Source organism: Mastigoproctus giganteus, chromosome 4 (genome assembly GCF_048544385.1).
Source record: "Mastigoproctus giganteus isolate SK-2022 chromosome 4, ASM4854438v1, whole genome shotgun sequence".
Taxonomy (NCBI): Eukaryota; Metazoa; Arthropoda; class Arachnida; order Uropygi; family Thelyphonidae; genus Mastigoproctus; species Mastigoproctus giganteus.
The window spans coordinates 235,190,809-235,207,672 of record NC_143578.1 but is presented as its reverse complement, the minus strand read 5'-3'; the positions used below and the strand labels follow the sequence as shown (position 1 = coordinate 235,207,672).

The window sequence follows — 16,864 nt, the reverse complement described above, 5'->3', positions numbered from 1 at the left end:
TGGTGAAATTGGAAGTTAACTGCAAAATGAGTTCCAAAATGCAAAAAATTTTAAGAAATCAAGTACAAACACAGTGCAACCAGAGAATTTCAGTAAAAAGGAAATAAACAGCCAGCAGCTGTTAATTTTTTTTTTTTTTAACTTGGAAAAGTACGTAAAATCGAGTGTTTAGCTAAGGGGGATGGTCTACCCTGCTGAAAATGTTCTATCTTGCACATGATTCTGCAATCCAAAAATGCAATTAACCTGGAATAAAATGCAATTAATTCTGCAATTAAACTAGAATACGTTACTGTTCCACTGCATTAAGCAGTTTTAAACCTAAAAAGGCTCCAAGTTTGAGAATGCAGATTGCTTGATAAAAATGCTTTGTAGTAATTATGATCACTGCTTAGTTTTACACTGTGCTTTGCACTGGAACCCTCTTAGAAAGGAAAACTACTTTCAGGAAGTTAGTTAAAAAAAAAAGTTTCTGTGTTCAAACTTGGAATATTTCAAAGATGGCATCCATCTAAACTATTTGAGGTTATTCATATGAAATAGTCATGAGCTTCCAATGTGCCAATCAATTAGAGCTATAATTATGTTTCTTTAAAAAATTAGTCTCATTAAAAAGGTCTTTAAAAGTCACTCATAAATGTTGAATTTTTTTTTTTTTTAATTATTAATAAAGTTTACCAGATGATGAATAATCTGATTCTTTGTCAAGAGATGTTGCTAATGACACTGTTTTCTTGGTGAATTTTTTTTTTCTTTCAAATTTACAGTTCCAATTTTTTAAACAAAACCAAATCCACTTTGATAAAGAACCTCTTAAAGTTTCATGCCTATGCAAACAGCATACAAGTGGCAAGGCCAATCCATAATCAACAAAACTGCAGAATAACTTTTGACTAAAAAAAAATAGATAAAAATGGTTTATTCATATTTTGTAAAGTTTAAAAAATTAGAACTTACAGCTAATGAATGAGATAAATGCATCCGATACACATTCAGTACTACAGAAACCAAATCCATCTCAGAAATAAAAGCATACCCTCGTTGTATATAGACTCTCCTGCTTCTGACTAAATCTAAAACTTCAGTAAAGGGAACCTATAAGAGATTAGCAAAAGAATATATATGAAAATAAACAATACTGATTAATACAGTGAAATCTCAATTTAACATTCCCATATTTAGTAATAATTTCTTGTGATGGTCTTCACCAAAGCACTACATTATATGACTAAAAGTATGTGGATATACACACCCAAAGATAGTTGCAAAAAGGGCTTTTACTTCAAAAACCTAATATTATACAGTACAGCAACCTTTGTCATGTACGACAGTCTCAACCCTCCTGGGCTTCTTTCTGCCAACTTGGTAGCTATCGGTCACCTAGATTCATCCTGAAAAACAGCTGCCAAAGCCAGTTTAGAAGAAGGCCATTTTGGCCACAGTCAAATCCAGCTCTCTCCAATTTGTCCCACAGGCAATGGAGTTGAGGTCCTGGCTCTGAGACAAAATTCAAATTATTACATTAGGGCCACCCATAATCTCTTACATATACCCATATATGTATTAGACTGTAAATTGCATGTGTTCTCAGGTCGATTTGCCTGTTTTGCTGGATGAAAAAAACCTTGCTGTCTATGCCTGAGACCGACTAACTCAGCCATGGAGTGAAAAAAACCGACTAAAGTTCCTCACGTCATCAACAGGATTCGAACCCGGGCCTTTTCCACCCAGTGTGGGAAGGATGGCGACGATACCACTGTGCTATCTGCGCAGACTGTCTCTGAGACAGCCAGTTCAACTTTTCAACTTTATTGTCCAGTCCTGTATCACTCAGTGTATTGTGTGGAATGTTGTTGTGCTAATTACTGCCCAAGCCTATTTCTATAATATTGCTACAGTGTGGGTAGTGCATAATTGTCTATAATATCCAAGTCAGACTTACTGGTTTCAGAACCAAGTTCAAATCACTGGACTCTGTTCTATCTTCAACAGACCAGGTCTGAAAAAGATCCCATACTAACAAACCATCTCCATCAAAGTTCAAAATGTGCCTCCGTAGCCAGGGAAGGAGCAGCAGTGCGTAGCACACGCTTCTTGATTAGACTGGACCGGGATTCGAGCCCGTCACCACCAAATACGGAGGATGCGGAAAGGTCAGGGAATGACCACCGCATATCCCGGAGCAACGTGGCCTTAGTTGCTAATGCTCCTAAAAACCAAATAAACAAACAAACAACAACAAACAACCAAAGTTCATGGTTGAGATAATACACTCTTGACAGACAGACAGCTCTCCAAGCAATCTCCACACCCAAACACATCCATCAGAGTGAAACATTGCATTTCAGGAAAGCTTTTGACACTGTTGCGCATGGAAGACTATTGTACAAATTGGAGCAGAATGGTATTAAGGGTAAGTTGCTACAATGGATAAAAGGATGGTTAAGTGGGAGAAGACAGAGGGTGGTAATCAATGGGTGCTGCTCTTCTTGGACTAATGTTATTAGTGGAGTCCCACAGGTTCGGTGTTAGGTCCACTGTTGTTTTGTATATTTATCAATGATATTGATGAAGGTATATCAGGCTTAATGTCAAAGTTTGCAGATGATACAAAGGTTGGCAGGGTTGTTAATGACAGTAATGGCAGTGTGCTACTGCAACAGGATCTAGATAATTTGGGCAGATGGGCTAAGAAGTGGCAACTGAAGTTTAACCTTGACAAATGCAAAGTACTGCATATGGGTAGAAGTAACCCCAGAGAAACGTACCAACTGTGTGGTACTACGCTTAAGGTGGTAGAAAATGAAAAAGACCTGGGAGTAATTGTGCAGTCAGATATGAAGTTTTCTGAGCAATGCAGACAGGCTGCCAGGGCAGGTCATGGGGTTTTGTCAATGATATATAGGAACTTTGCTAGTAGGGAGGAGGTGATTGTCCCTCTGTATAAGGCAATGGTCAGGCCACACCTTGAGTACTGCATACAGGTCTGAATCTCATTTTAGGAAGGATGTAGATTTACTTGAGCGTGTACTGAGAAGGGCAACAAGATTGGTGAGGGGAATGAAGGGATCCTCTTACCAAGAGAGGCTAAGTTCTGCAAATTGCAGTGGCTGGAGACTAGGCACCTGCACAGTGATCTGACTGAGGTATATAAGGCCTTGAATGGGTTGAGCACGCTGAATTCTGATGGGATCCTTCCACTTGTTCAGATTACGAACCTAAGGGGGCATAAATTCAAATTAAGAAAAGACAGATGTAGAATAGATGTACGGAAATTTGCCTTTAGCCAGCGGGTGGTTAATTGCTGGAACAAACTTCCATCTGTCGTTGTGGAAGTTGATAGGTTGAATAAATTTAAGGAGGAACTGGACAGGCATTTGGAGGGAATAGTGCGATTTTTTTTTTTTTTTTTTTGGCTGATGCTGCATAAGCTCATACACTTGCTTTCTTGCATCACATGCCACTACTACTACTACATGTAGCTAGATTTATCACTCCATAGCACTTTCCACCACTGTTCTAGAATCCATGAGTAGTGGGAACACCACTACTTCAAATGCCGTTTTGCTTTGCTTACCTTATTCAGTTTATGCACAGCTGTCTTACTAATGAAATCCAAAGCCAGGAAGCTCCCTAATGATAGTTGCCATACTGATGGATGTTCCTGTGGCTCTTAGACCTAATCCCACAATGTTTTCTGCAACTGATGTGCAAGGCACAAACTTTCTTTAAGGTTCTTTGAATATATTCCATAAGGTTATTCCATAATATCTGCCACAGTTGTTTTTGGGGGGAAGTCAGCCAAGTTGCAGTTGCATGCACAAAGGTTACTGATGTGACATCCAACTACCACCTCACTTGAAAGTCTGTAAATTTTGATCCACAACCAACACGTGCTTTTAATGTACTGCCACTGCTGTATGGGCAGATCCATGAAATTTATATTGTCTGGAAGACTTCTGGCACAGTATATATATAATATTCAGGGAGAGGTGCCCAAATAATATTCAGGGAGAGGTTGTTAAAATTAAAGTATCCCTATGTAGAGGGCTCTGGAGCAAATTCTAAGGCTCATACTGAAGAGAAATTTTGACAACAGTTACAATAAAGAATGCGCTCGCCATTAATTGGGGAAAAAAATTAGTTACAAAATTTGTCACTGTATGGTGCGTAACTATCTTAGTTACGATTATGAAATAACGTAAGTTATTTGCATAATCGTAAGTTATTGCCACAGCGCCACTACTCAGCTCTACTGTACTGCATAAAAGCAAAGCAGTCTCTTCAAAATCATACAGTAGCCTGCACTACAGCAGCAATGCCAACAATGTAACAGGAAAAGGTGCTATTAGTGAAGCTGTACTATCAGAACAGCAACGATGCAGTTGCGGCTATCAGAGAATTCCGGCGTCAGAAGCACATAAGGTGTGGACCTATGATTGTTTGTGCTGTCCGCAAAATGATTGCAAAATTTGAAGCGTCAGGACATCTTGGTGTTCAACCAGGTAGAGGTCGAAAACGAGTGGACTCCTCTTGTGTTGAAGGTGTGGCTATACCTGTCATGGATATATCAAATCAATCTCTGTATGGTAGCACAAGTGTGCTAGCTGTTTCTCGTGAAGTGGACATGCCGTATTCCACTGTAAGGCTAGTAATGCGTCAGGTGCTGCAGTACTATCCTTACAAGATGTACATGCTAGCAGCTAAAGCATGGTGATGCAGATATTCGTTTCACATATGCACTTCAGTTTCTGGTGTGAATGACAGTGGATATCACTTGGCCACGGAACATCCTTTGGAGTGACGAAGCCCACTTCTGCTTAAATGGACAAGTGAATACGTACAACTGTTGCATTTGGGCAACAGAAAACTCGAGTTATCCAAGAGGTCCCGTTGCATTCTCCAAAAGTGACAGTGTGGTGTGGATTTATGGCCACATTCATGATTGGGCCATATTTTTTTGAACAGGTAACACCGACTGGACCCCGCACCTGTTCCATCACTGGACAGCGATATTATGAAATTTTGGCAAATTTTGCAATACCAGAGCTGTAACAACGTGGGTGCCTTCAGGATACATATTCATGCAAGATGGTGCACCACCCCACATCCACCATTATGTCCAAAGATTGCTAAGGCAACACTTTACAGACGAATGGGTCATCAGCCGCTGTTTCCATACATCTTGGCCACCCCGATCATCGGACCTCACCCTATGAGACTTCTGGTTGTGTGGTTTTTGAAGAACCAGATGTATCAGGAAGGATGCCAAACCCTGACAGATCTGAAGGACAGCATTAGACGTCATGTGCTGGCTATTCCGGTTGACATGTTACGTTCTGCTGTAGAAAATGCTGTTCTTTGAATGGAAACTGTTGTTGACCAAAATGGAGGACACATTGAACAACTGTAGCGCTGTTCAAGTGATTTGTATTGCCACAACACCATATAGTGACAAATTTTGTAACAATTTTTTTTTTCCAATAAATGGTGAGCGCATTCTTTATTGTACCTGTTGTCCAAATTTCTCTTCAGTACGAGCCTTAGAACTCGTTCCAGAGCCCTCTACATAGAGATACTTTAATTTTAACAACCCTGTACATATAGTACAGGGTTGTTAAAATTTGGTCATATAGTACAAGTAATGTATTCTTTCCCTTGAATGAACATCTCAATTTAAAGTTTTATCTGAATTTTATATTTGAAACTCTGGTTCGTACATGAATTCTGTCTCTAAATTTAGCATTGATCAGGATTTTGTTGCATCATGATTCCCAATTTACTGCATGCTCAGCAGCATCAATATATATGATCTCAAAATCTACATTCAGCACCACAACTTCTTTATTTGCCTCACTAGTTTGCATCCGTCATTTCTTTTTAAAGTTATATTTGCTGTGGGCAGAAGTGTCACTAGTAGCGACACTTGTTAGAGCTTTTTCATATGTTTTGTGTTTGATTACTGTACCTTTGGCTGTTATTTTACAAACATTTTTTAATCCTTTACACCCAAAAAAATATATTAACAGTTAATAACACAAGAAGACAAAAGATGAATATGCAGTTATATAATGCACTTAATGATTTTTTTTATTATAAATTTGGTTTGGTTTGATTTGGTTTTATTGGCGCATTAGCATCTAAGGCTATAATGCGCCAAGACCAGGTAATATATAAAAATTTAACATCTCAGTGACCTAATTAATTAGGCCACCGTGTCCAGATCTAATTACAATGATAAATCAATAAACGAAATAATAATAACATGAATTTTAAATACGATTAAAAACGTTTATTGCTTTCAAAAAGCTAAAAATAGCAGACACATTGTCATTGTCAGATAAAATCTGACTGAGTGTATACGGCTCAGTCAGATGGCTAAAAGCGGTAAAACGGATATTGCTAAAATCTGGACAGTCAACTAAAATGTGTCTAATTGATAAAATTGTGCCACAGGACTCACACATAGGAGGGTCATCAGCCCTCAGCAAAAACGAATGAGTCAAATGACTATGTCCTATGCGGGTCCGGGCGAGAACAACTTCCTCTTTACGATTCCTGCGCAGACTAGACTGCCACGGTTCAATTAAAGGCTTTATAAGATATAATTTATTCGCAGTCTGTCTATTCCACGAATCCTGCCATTGGGAGTGTATCTTTTCGTGTATTATTCGCCTGCAGTCTGTATAAGGGACTGACAGGCAGCGATTATTATTGGGAACTGCTGATTTGGCTGCATTGTCAGCCAAATCATTTCCCTTAATCCCAATGTGGCTGGGAATCCAGCAGAAGCGGATATCATATTCACGTTCTCGGAGGAAGTGAATCTTCTGCTGAATGCTAGACAGAACTGGATGAGAATTATATCTCACAGATATTAAAGCCTGTAACACGCTGAGAGCGTCGGTATACAAAATGAACCGTTGGTATTCGCATTTACTAATGTGATCCAAGGCTAACTCTATAGCAAGCAGCTCTGCAGTAAATATGCTGCATTCAGAGGGAATCTGCTCTGATGTAATGCTGTCTGTAAAGACAGCAGCAGATCCCACATATGATTCCGACTTCGAGCCGTCTGTGTAAACTGGCGCGAAGTCAGAATATTCAGCTCGGTGTGCTGAATAAAGCTGCAGGTAGACAGACGATGGAGTGTCCGACTTTCCCCAATTTCTAAGTGACAAGTCACATGCCGGGAAATGAGCATGCCAGGGTGGAAGGGGTTGCTTCGGTGTTTGGGCAACCTTGTCTACCTTGATATTAAATTCTTTGAGTAGCTCTTGGACACGGATACCAAAAGGTCGGTTGGCAGTCTTACGTGTGTTATACAAATTTTCCCATCGTGGCTCAAAAACGGATAGCCACGTAGGATGATCTGGCAGGGATTTCAGTTTGAAAACGTAGTTTAGAGACAACTGCTTACGACGAAGCGATAACGGCGGTTCGTTTGCTTCGACGTATAAGCTCTGGACTGGAGATGTTCGATATGCTCCAATAGCGGTACGGAGTGCCAGATGATGGACAGGATCCAGCCAACGAAGTACACTGTCTCTGGCCGAATTGTATACCAGGGACCCGTAATCTAGTCTGGATCGCACAAGTGCACGGTAAAGCCGAAGGAGGGTACATCGGTCTGCTCCCCAAGATGTAGAGGAGAGAGAGCGGAGGATATTTAGCCCTCTTGTGCACTTGGTGCGGAGTTGACGAATGTGATCAAGAAAGGTCAACTTTTTATCAAATACGAGTCCCAGAAATTTTGTATCCGCCGCAACTGGAATAGCATTTTGTCCGAGCCTTAATTCAGGTTCAGGATGAAGATTACGCTTACGACAAAAGTGTACGCAAACGGTCTTCTCCGGCGAGAACCTGAAACCATTTTCAAGTGCCCAGGAGTTGAGGCGATCAATGGCTTTCTGCAGTTGTCTTTCAATAACCCTCATGTTGCATGACTGACAAAATATGCTAAAGTCATCAACATAGAGGGCACCGTTTACGGTTGGAGGAAGTTGTTCTGTGATGGAATTTACTTTGATGGCGAAAAGCGTGACACTTAAAACTGATCCCTGTGGTACTCCCTCCTCTTGGCTAAAGGAACGAGAGAGTGAGGATCCCACACGAACTTGGAAAGATCGATCGGCTAAAAAGTTTTCAATAAAAATGGGGAGTCGTCCCCTAAGACCAAGGCTATGCAGATCTTTTATGATGCCAAATCTCCAAGTTGTGTCATACGCTTTCTCCATGTCAAAGAACACCGACACCAAGTGTTCGCGTTTTAGGAAAGCATCCCGGATGGATGTTTCCAATCTAATAAGATGGTCCAAAGTGGACCGGTTCCTTCGGAAGCCGCACTGGATGTTGGAGAGAAGGTCATTTGTTTCTAAGTACCATATTAAACGAGAATTAACCATTCTCTCCAGGATTTTGCACAGACAGCTAGTCAGAGCTATAGGACGATAATTGGTGGTGACTTTTGGATCCTTTCCTGGCTTAGGAAAAGCAAGGACGATTGCCTTCCGCCAGGAGTCCGGAAACTGCCCTTCAATAAAGATTCTGTTATAAAGAAGGAGCAGATAATCCATAGATTTTGGTGAAAGCCGTTTAATCATTTCATAATGGATGCCATCTGGTCCAACAGCACTTGCATTAGAAAGAGTGAGGGCTCTCTTCAGTTCCTGCATAGTGAATGCCCCGTTGTAGGGATAGAGGCCCTTGGACTTGAAATTAAGTGCCTGCTTTTCGATTTTATGTTTCAGGACCAGGAACTCTGGGGAATACGAAGATGTTGCGGAGATGTTAGAGAATGTTTCCCCAAGAGCATTGGCTATTGCAGTTGGATCTGCAATAGCGCATCCATTATAATCTAGGATTGAAGAAGGGTGGGATGTATATTTTCCCTTCATTTTCCGGATTTTATCCCAGACTACCTTAGAATTGGTAGCCTGGTTAATAGATGATGTAAAACGGATCCATGATTCCTTTTGGCTCTGACGGCGAATGTAGCGTGCTTTGGCTCGTGCACGCTTGAAGGCTATTAGATTACAAGTGGTAGGATATCGACGGAATATCCCCCACGCTTTGTTTTGAGCCTTTTTTGCTGCTGTGCATTGTGAATTCCACCAAGGTTTGGGAAATGGTGGAAACCGGGCAGATGTTTTTGGAACAGCATTCGCAGCTGCTTGGACAATGATTTCTGTGATGTACGTTACTGCGTCATTGATAGGCTCCTGACTGACTGTACTGAGTTCAAAATTTGCCTGATGTTGGAAGGCATTCCAGTCAGCCTGATCAAACTTCCACCGTGGTAACCTAAAAGGAAGACATGGTCTCCCACTGTGTAACAAGGTTATCACAGGGAAGTGATCACTTCCGTATGGATTCTCCTCCACTTCCCAAGTGAGTGATGGGAGTAGAGAAGGGGAGCAGATAGAGAGATCAATGGCAGAGAAAGTACGGGTAGGCATATGGAAGAAGGTGTTTGTTCCAGTATTTAGAAGGGAAAGGGCATTGTCATTGAGCATACGCTCTATGACCCGTCCCCTTCCATTGATGTTAGCACTACCCCACAGGGTGTTATGTCCATTAAAATCCCCAAGAAGTAAGAAAGGGGGTGGCAACTGCGTTAGAAGATCATCAAGGTCTTCCTGGGAGATGTCAGTCCCAGGTGGCAAATAAATAGAGCAGACCGTTAATAAAAATCCCACTGTAAGGCGAATTGCAACAGCCTCTATGCTGGTTGTAATTAGCAAAGGCTGAACTGGGGTCTGATTACTCACAAGGATAGCCACTCCTCCATGAGCAGGACCATCCGCAATTCTATCCTTATGAAAGATTGTGATGTTATGCATGGTGGGATCATCATTTGCCTTTAGATATGTCTCCTGCAAGCAAAAGCAAACTGGCTCATGCTTTTGCAGGAGGGCCTTGATGTCATCTGTATTTCGCCGGAATCCACGACAATTCCATTGTAGGAATTTAGCCATTATTTTGGCTTGGTGGGTCCATCAGGCGGCTTCCGAGGTGCTGAGGGCTTACTTTTATCAGTCTTGGCTTTATCTTTTTTGGGGAAGAATGGACGCTGTCCGGTGTCCATTTCTTCCTCCACGAAGAGTTGCAAGACTGAATCGTCCGGTACCTCCTTGTCCTCTACATCCATTGATTCTGTTAATTTTGGTTGCTCTTTTTTACCACTTGGTTTTGTTAGTGGTGGAGCACTAGGAGGTACGGATATTGGAGTAGCAGCTGATTGTGTTTTTGTGGTGGGCTTTTGTGAACTCAATAAATAGCGTGCAATCGGCGTGAATGACTCTCTTGGTGGTATAGTCATATCTGTTTGTGTACCGATAGTGCACTTCGCAGAAACCTTCTGAGCATATGAAGGCTTTCCGCTATTTATTGGTTGTATGCGTTTTCTGGCCTCTGGGTAGGAGATGTTTAGCTCCGTTTTTAACTTTTGTATCTCCTTTTCGTCCTTCCACCGCTGGCATGCTCGAGAGTATGCAGGGTGCTCTCCTTGGCAGTTAATACAGTTAGGCTTAGGAGCTATACATTCCTTGCTCTCGTGATCTTTAGCACCACATCGAGCACAGGCAGGGTTACCACGACAAGCTGTTTGTGAGTGGCCGTACTTTTGACATTTAAAACACCTCAGTGGGTTTGGAACGTAAATCCTCACTGGGCAGTTTAAGTACCCTGCCTTGATGGAACTTGGAGGCCTTGGGGTGTTGAATGTTAGGATGAGAACTCGGGTAGGGACAAGATTCCCATCCTTACGCATGGATATTCGCTTGACAGCTGTTACTCCTTGTTCTTTTAATTCAGAGCAGATCTCTTCTTCAGAAACGTGAAGAAGATCCCACTCTGATATCACACCTCTTGAAGAGTTCAAAGTTTTGTGAGGGGTTGTGATGATGGGTATTCCCCCTATAGATGTGGCTTTCAAAAACTTTTCAGCTTGATTTACATTTGATGCTTCTATTAGAATATCTCCAGAACGCAGCCGTTTTACGGATTTGGGTGAACCTGCCATCCCTTCTAATCCTTTCTGGATGAAGAAGGGTGACATTTTCCCAAGTGACTGCTCTCCGGTGGAATGGAGAATGAGGAAAAGAGGTGTCACAGATGTTGTTTTCTCCTCAGTTCTGGCTCTTTTAGCTGAATTACTTTCACTCTCATCTAACGATCGATTAGGTAGGGGCCTTGTTGGGGTCCCAAAAGAAGGATTTAAATTACTCATGAGAGTAAAGAAAAAATGTCTGATGCCTAAGTACCTCACCCACCACGGAGCCCTACGAGGGGGCGCCCACCCGTGAACTAGCAGGTACTGCGTACACGAATGGGACGCCGAGTTCGCTTAGAACACCATACCCACGTTACCAATAAGTCTTTATCCCGTCCCAGGACCAAAGGGAGGGAGACTTATTGGAACGCAGTTGACCCTAGCAGTATAGAACCACCCGCCGATTGATCCCAGTCGAGCCGGTCCGGGACCGCCCGTCTTGTCGAAGCAGGGGCCAAAGTGGTGTATTAAGGCTGGGCCCCTCAACCACCAGGATCCCCCTTTCCGCTTCCACGGGTCGCGGCGCACGGCTGCACACGCCGGATTCCAAAGATGTAACCCTGGAACCAAGGTATGGGCGTTAGATCCCAGTGATGCTAATCTGGAAACCCAGCAGCATCACTGGGAGGTCCCCTCACCACGTACAGGTGCCCACGTTGAGGGGTATTATAAATTTGAAAATTCACATATACTGTTACATAATATACATGTCTAGGCCATTTGGTTTGTAAATACATTTTCATTTTGTAGTAGATACACAAAAGATTATCTTATATCAGTGTATGATGGCAAATATTTCAAGTTTTAATTACTTCCAATTTAATGTTATCCTTGATTTAAGGTACAAAAAATTTGTTCCCTACACGACTGTTAACAAATGGCTTCAGTGTTATATTCACAAACAGATTCAATACTACTCTAAGAACAACCCAATTGATAGTTTATTTTCAACATCTAAATTCAATGCTTTTTTTTTAAAACTTTTCTGTAAGTATAATCTTGGTCCCTATAAATGCAACAATGACCACCTTTTAAAAAATGCTTCTACAGGAAAGCTAATTTAAATCCCTGATTACACACCCTATCAATCCTGTAACCAAGTAGCACATTGAGATTTTCTTAACTTTTACCATTAACCCAGCCATGTGTCTTTATAGCTACAATGACTTTACTGTTATAACAATTATAAATATTTCCTTTCTGTTTCGTTATAAATTTCATATTTAAATATTTCTGGCAAGTTTATAAGACTATCAACAACAACATCTAATTTTTATCAATTTTCTTACTATTTCCAGGTACTTGACAAGCAAATTTAACAAGTTTTATACATATGGAATCATATTTCAGTATATTATGCCACAACCCCCCCCCCCCCCAAATTTATCCAATTTGCCATATTTCACTATAATTATATTCCTAGTTTCCAGCTTTATGTGGCAAAGATATATATAGAGTCCATATATAATTTTTCTATATAGTCGTTTTTTTTGTTTTGTTTTGTTTTTTTTGAATAAAAGGAAAAATAGCTTAGCTTAATTATATTTCCACAAAGTTAAAAAAAAAAAAAAGTCAGAAAATGCAGATAATTATTAAGTTAAGTGTAACAATGCTGATTCAATGCTGTAGAAACCAAATCTATTTCATAAACACGGCATCTTTGTAAATGCTCTTTTCAGTGAATAGCAGTCCATTATAAATAGATTTTTCTTCTCTTAGTCTCTTTTATTTAAGTATATTTTATTGGACTAGCCATGCAGATTATAAGAAGTCTCTGGCAAAAAAATTCCAAAAAAAGCAGCAAAGACTTCTTTACTTATATTAACAATAGAAGGGGCTGAATCTCACTGGTCCACTTGATGTCGATAGTGTCACTGTTGATGATCCTGCTCAGGCTGTTGACAAACTGAATAGGTATTTTGCATCTACATTCATGTATGAGTTCTTTATGGAGGAAACTGGCAGAAGTTCAAAAAAGTCTAACAGGAAAATAAATGATTTTGTGATAACTGAGAAGAAAGTAGAGAAATTGAACATAATTGAAAGTAGAAGAGAAGGTGAACATAAAAAAGGCACCTGAGGTGGATGAAATCTATTCAATTATATTAAGTGAGGCGGCAAAGGAGGTAAGCAAACCCTTAGCCATAATTATGAGAGCATCTTTCGATTTGGGGGAGATTCCTATGGACTAGAGATGTGCAAATGTATTCACAAAGGGGAATCAAAAGGTAACATGAGTAATTACAGACCTGTTAACATAACTTCTGTTCCAGAGAAAATAATGGAGTCTCTGGTTAAAGAAATAATGCAGAACAATGTGGAGAGGAATGCGATTATACTGCAGTCACAGCTTGGATTTGTTAAGGGGCAATCTTGTCTGACCAATCTGATTGGATACTATGATGCAGTAACAGAAGAAGTGGATGCAAAAAATAATTCTGATATCATATACTTGGATTCCAGGAAAGCTTTTGATACTGTTGTACATAAAAGACTTCTGAACAAATTGGAGCAATGTGGCATCAAGGGAAAGATATTGCTCTGGATAAAGGGATGGGAGAAGACAGAGTGGTTATTAATGGACACTGCTCTGCTCCTCATGGACTAAATGTTATTAGTGGAGTCCGCCGGGGTTCAGTACTGGTCCCATTGGTGTTTTCTATATTTATTAATGATACTAATCAAGATATATCAGACTTAATGCCTAAGTTTACAGATGATACAAAGGTTGGCATGGTGGTTAATGACAGTAATCAGTGTAAGCTACTGCAACAAGATCTAAAAAAATTAGGCAGATGGGCTGAGAAATGGCAGTTGATGTTTAATTGACAAGTGCAAGGTACTACACATGGGTAGCAGTAATCCAAGATTAACATACCAACTGTGTGATACTACACTCAGGGTAGTGAAATATGAAAAAGACCTGGGAGCAGTAATTGTGCAGTCAGATATTAAGTTCTCTGAGCAATACAGACAGGCCGCTGACAGGGTTTCATATGTCAATGATATGCAGAAATTTTGCTAGAATGGATAAGGAGATGATTATCCCATTGTAAGTCAATGGTCAAGCGACATCTTGAGTACTGCATATGTGTCTGGAGGCCTCATTTATGATGGATTTAGATTTGCTGGAACATGTACAAAGAAGGGTACTGAGATTGGCAAACTGAACAAAAGGGTAGTCTCCCCAAGAAAGGCTTCAATTCTACAAATTGCAGCATCTGGAGAGACTAGGCACCTGAAAGGTGATATGATTGAGATGTTTAAGGTTTTGAATGAATTGAGCAAGCTCAATGCTGATGGCATTCTTCCTTGCTCAGACTACACACATAAGGAGGCATAAATTCAAATTGAGGAAGGATGGTTGAAGTATAGATGTGTAGAGCTGGTTGATTGGTGGTACAGCATTTCCAACTGTTGTTGTGGAAGTGGGTAGTTTGAATAAATTCAAGGAAGAACTAGACAAATTATTGGAGGGCATGGACAGGTCATGCAGGAGGAGGTTTTTTTTTTTTTTTTTTTGACTGATGCTTTATAAGGTTGCTTTCTTACATCATATGCCACTATTACTTTAATAATAAGACTTACAGAAACTCTTTAAGGAGAACAGATCCTATTTGAAACATCAGTGGAAGGTAACTAAAGGTACAATAGCTTACATTAATATAACAGTAGTTTAGTATCATTTCTATAAAAGGATGTTCCATTTGGGGAAATTATTTTAATGTCATTCATATTCCTTACTCCTCTGTGACATATATCATAGGGGGGGGCGGTAGGTAGCAATAAGACAAGAAAAGAAATTTTCTTGGTTCTTGGATAACCAAATAACTAGTGGTGGGCATAATTGAGATGTCATAACAGATTATTTTGATTATACTCATATCATTCAAATGAGTCATTATATCAGCTGAATGATATAAGCAAATGATATTTGATTATTGTATTCACTTTATTCCGACATTGAAATCTCTTGATTATCAATCATTTGGTTATGCCCATCACTAATAACAACACAGAATAAACAAATAGGGAAGAAAGGAAAGAATATAAAAGAACAAAGAGATTACCTGTGGACCCCCCCCCCCAGATAAATCGTTCACTTAAAATCTAGAAGTTCCTCTTGTAAGCATAGGCATTACACATCTAAGATATCCCAAGTAATCTTCATTTTTTTCTTCTTTGTTTTTTTGGATCTGTGTTATGTTCCTTACTCCTTATGACATAAAGAGATAAAAATTTTAAAAATTTTTAATTTTTATTTAAAGTGATAAGACAAGAAAAGAAATCTTTCTTGGTCCTTGGATAGCCAATTAATAACCCACACTTTCTATTAGGTGATATGGACTAAACAAGGTTTACCATCAGAGATCACAAAACCTGAGAAAGGAACAAGGAAGTCCCTTTCCCCTTAAGTCAGCAATGTAAACATACCATACTTTCAGCTTCCTTCAAACGATCACATTCAGCATGAAAAAAAGGATTCACTATTTATAGTCTACAATGGCTTTAGCAGAGGTACAGAACATTTTCTGTAAGCTAATCCAGGTTTGTCACTGCAGAATATATTTTTGATCCTAGAATAACAAACAATTTTCCATTTCAGGATACAAATAAAAGAGCAACTTCCTGGTCACACTAAAAAATTATCTAAACAAATTCTATCCACTTAATGTGAGAGGTCTGAGCTGGTTAAAAATGGCTTGATGGAATACAAAATAAAAATATAACTTTAGTTCTGTTCAACCATTCTTATGACTGAACTTCAGAACATGTCCTAATTTGTTGGTAGACATGCTTTAAAGTTTTAAATATCATAACACTGACATTAAATTCAAGCTACTATGATAACTATTATGTAGAAATTCTTAAATCTTAATGAAAAATTGTAATTGCCTTTAATTTTGAATTTTATCAATCAATCTACATCCACAAATTTAAAAATATTTCAATTGTGCAAATATATTCATCAGCTTTATATATTATTGTTTAATGACATGAATATAACAGGAATACCAGCAGTAATCCTATAGTGCCATTCAAATATAAATTTCTTACCTTATAATACATAATATCATCAACTTTAATTTTTGAGAGACCAAAACTTGAATCAACAAGCTTTTTACAAATAGCACTTTTTTCTGAATTGGATATCTGCAAAAAATTTTAAATATATGTTAAATATATTTGGAAATTGGTGAAATAATGAGCACTTATTTAAGATCCATAAATACAGTAGACTTTCAAAAAATTGCATTCCCCAAAGGTGCTGTTATTTCAATTTTTCCGTTATCTAAAAAGTTTTATTTTTAATATATTTAATGCAGAAATAATGAGGCTAAATAAGAAACAGAGATTTTAAGAATGCAATTTTATTAACTACACATAAAAAAACAAACGTATTGACAATCCAATGTTATATATTCTGCCATTAATACACTCCTACTTACTCCCCATTCTATTTTCTTTATTGTATCAAGTTTAGTCTATGCGTTGCTGTTATTTGGTTTTTGGTGGCACAGTGGTATCGTCACAGTCCTCCCCACACTGGGTGTAAAAGGCCCGGGTTTGAATCCCATCAATGACGCAAGGCACTTTTATGAGCTTTTTTTTATCCTTTAATATTTTTATCCATGTAAAAAAAGGATGATATTTCTCTCTTTTAGCACTATTACTTATTCATTAAATTACTTTGTAACTTAGTGCTGCTACATGAAGTCATAGAGCACTTGCATGAACCAAATTAGGTACCAAATTAGCCACTTTAGAACAGTGGTAAGTGAAGAGGGAAAACATCCATTGTGTGGATAC

General features: G+C 39.2%; 1 protein-coding gene across 1 annotated transcript in view; it reads right to left on the bottom strand.

Moving 5' to 3' along the window:
* Positions 1 to 16,864, bottom strand: part of Prim2 (DNA primase subunit 2) — a 65,441-nt gene that overhangs the window by 35,316 nt on the left and 13,261 nt on the right. The window contains exons 5-6 of the mRNA XM_090372511.1: positions 16,112 to 16,207; positions 958 to 1,095 (exon numbers count right to left, since the gene is read on the bottom strand). Of these exons, the coding sequence (XP_090228637.1) occupies positions 958 to 1,095; positions 16,112 to 16,207 (234 nt within the window). The remainder of the gene's footprint in view (positions 1 to 957; positions 1,096 to 16,111; positions 16,208 to 16,864) is intronic.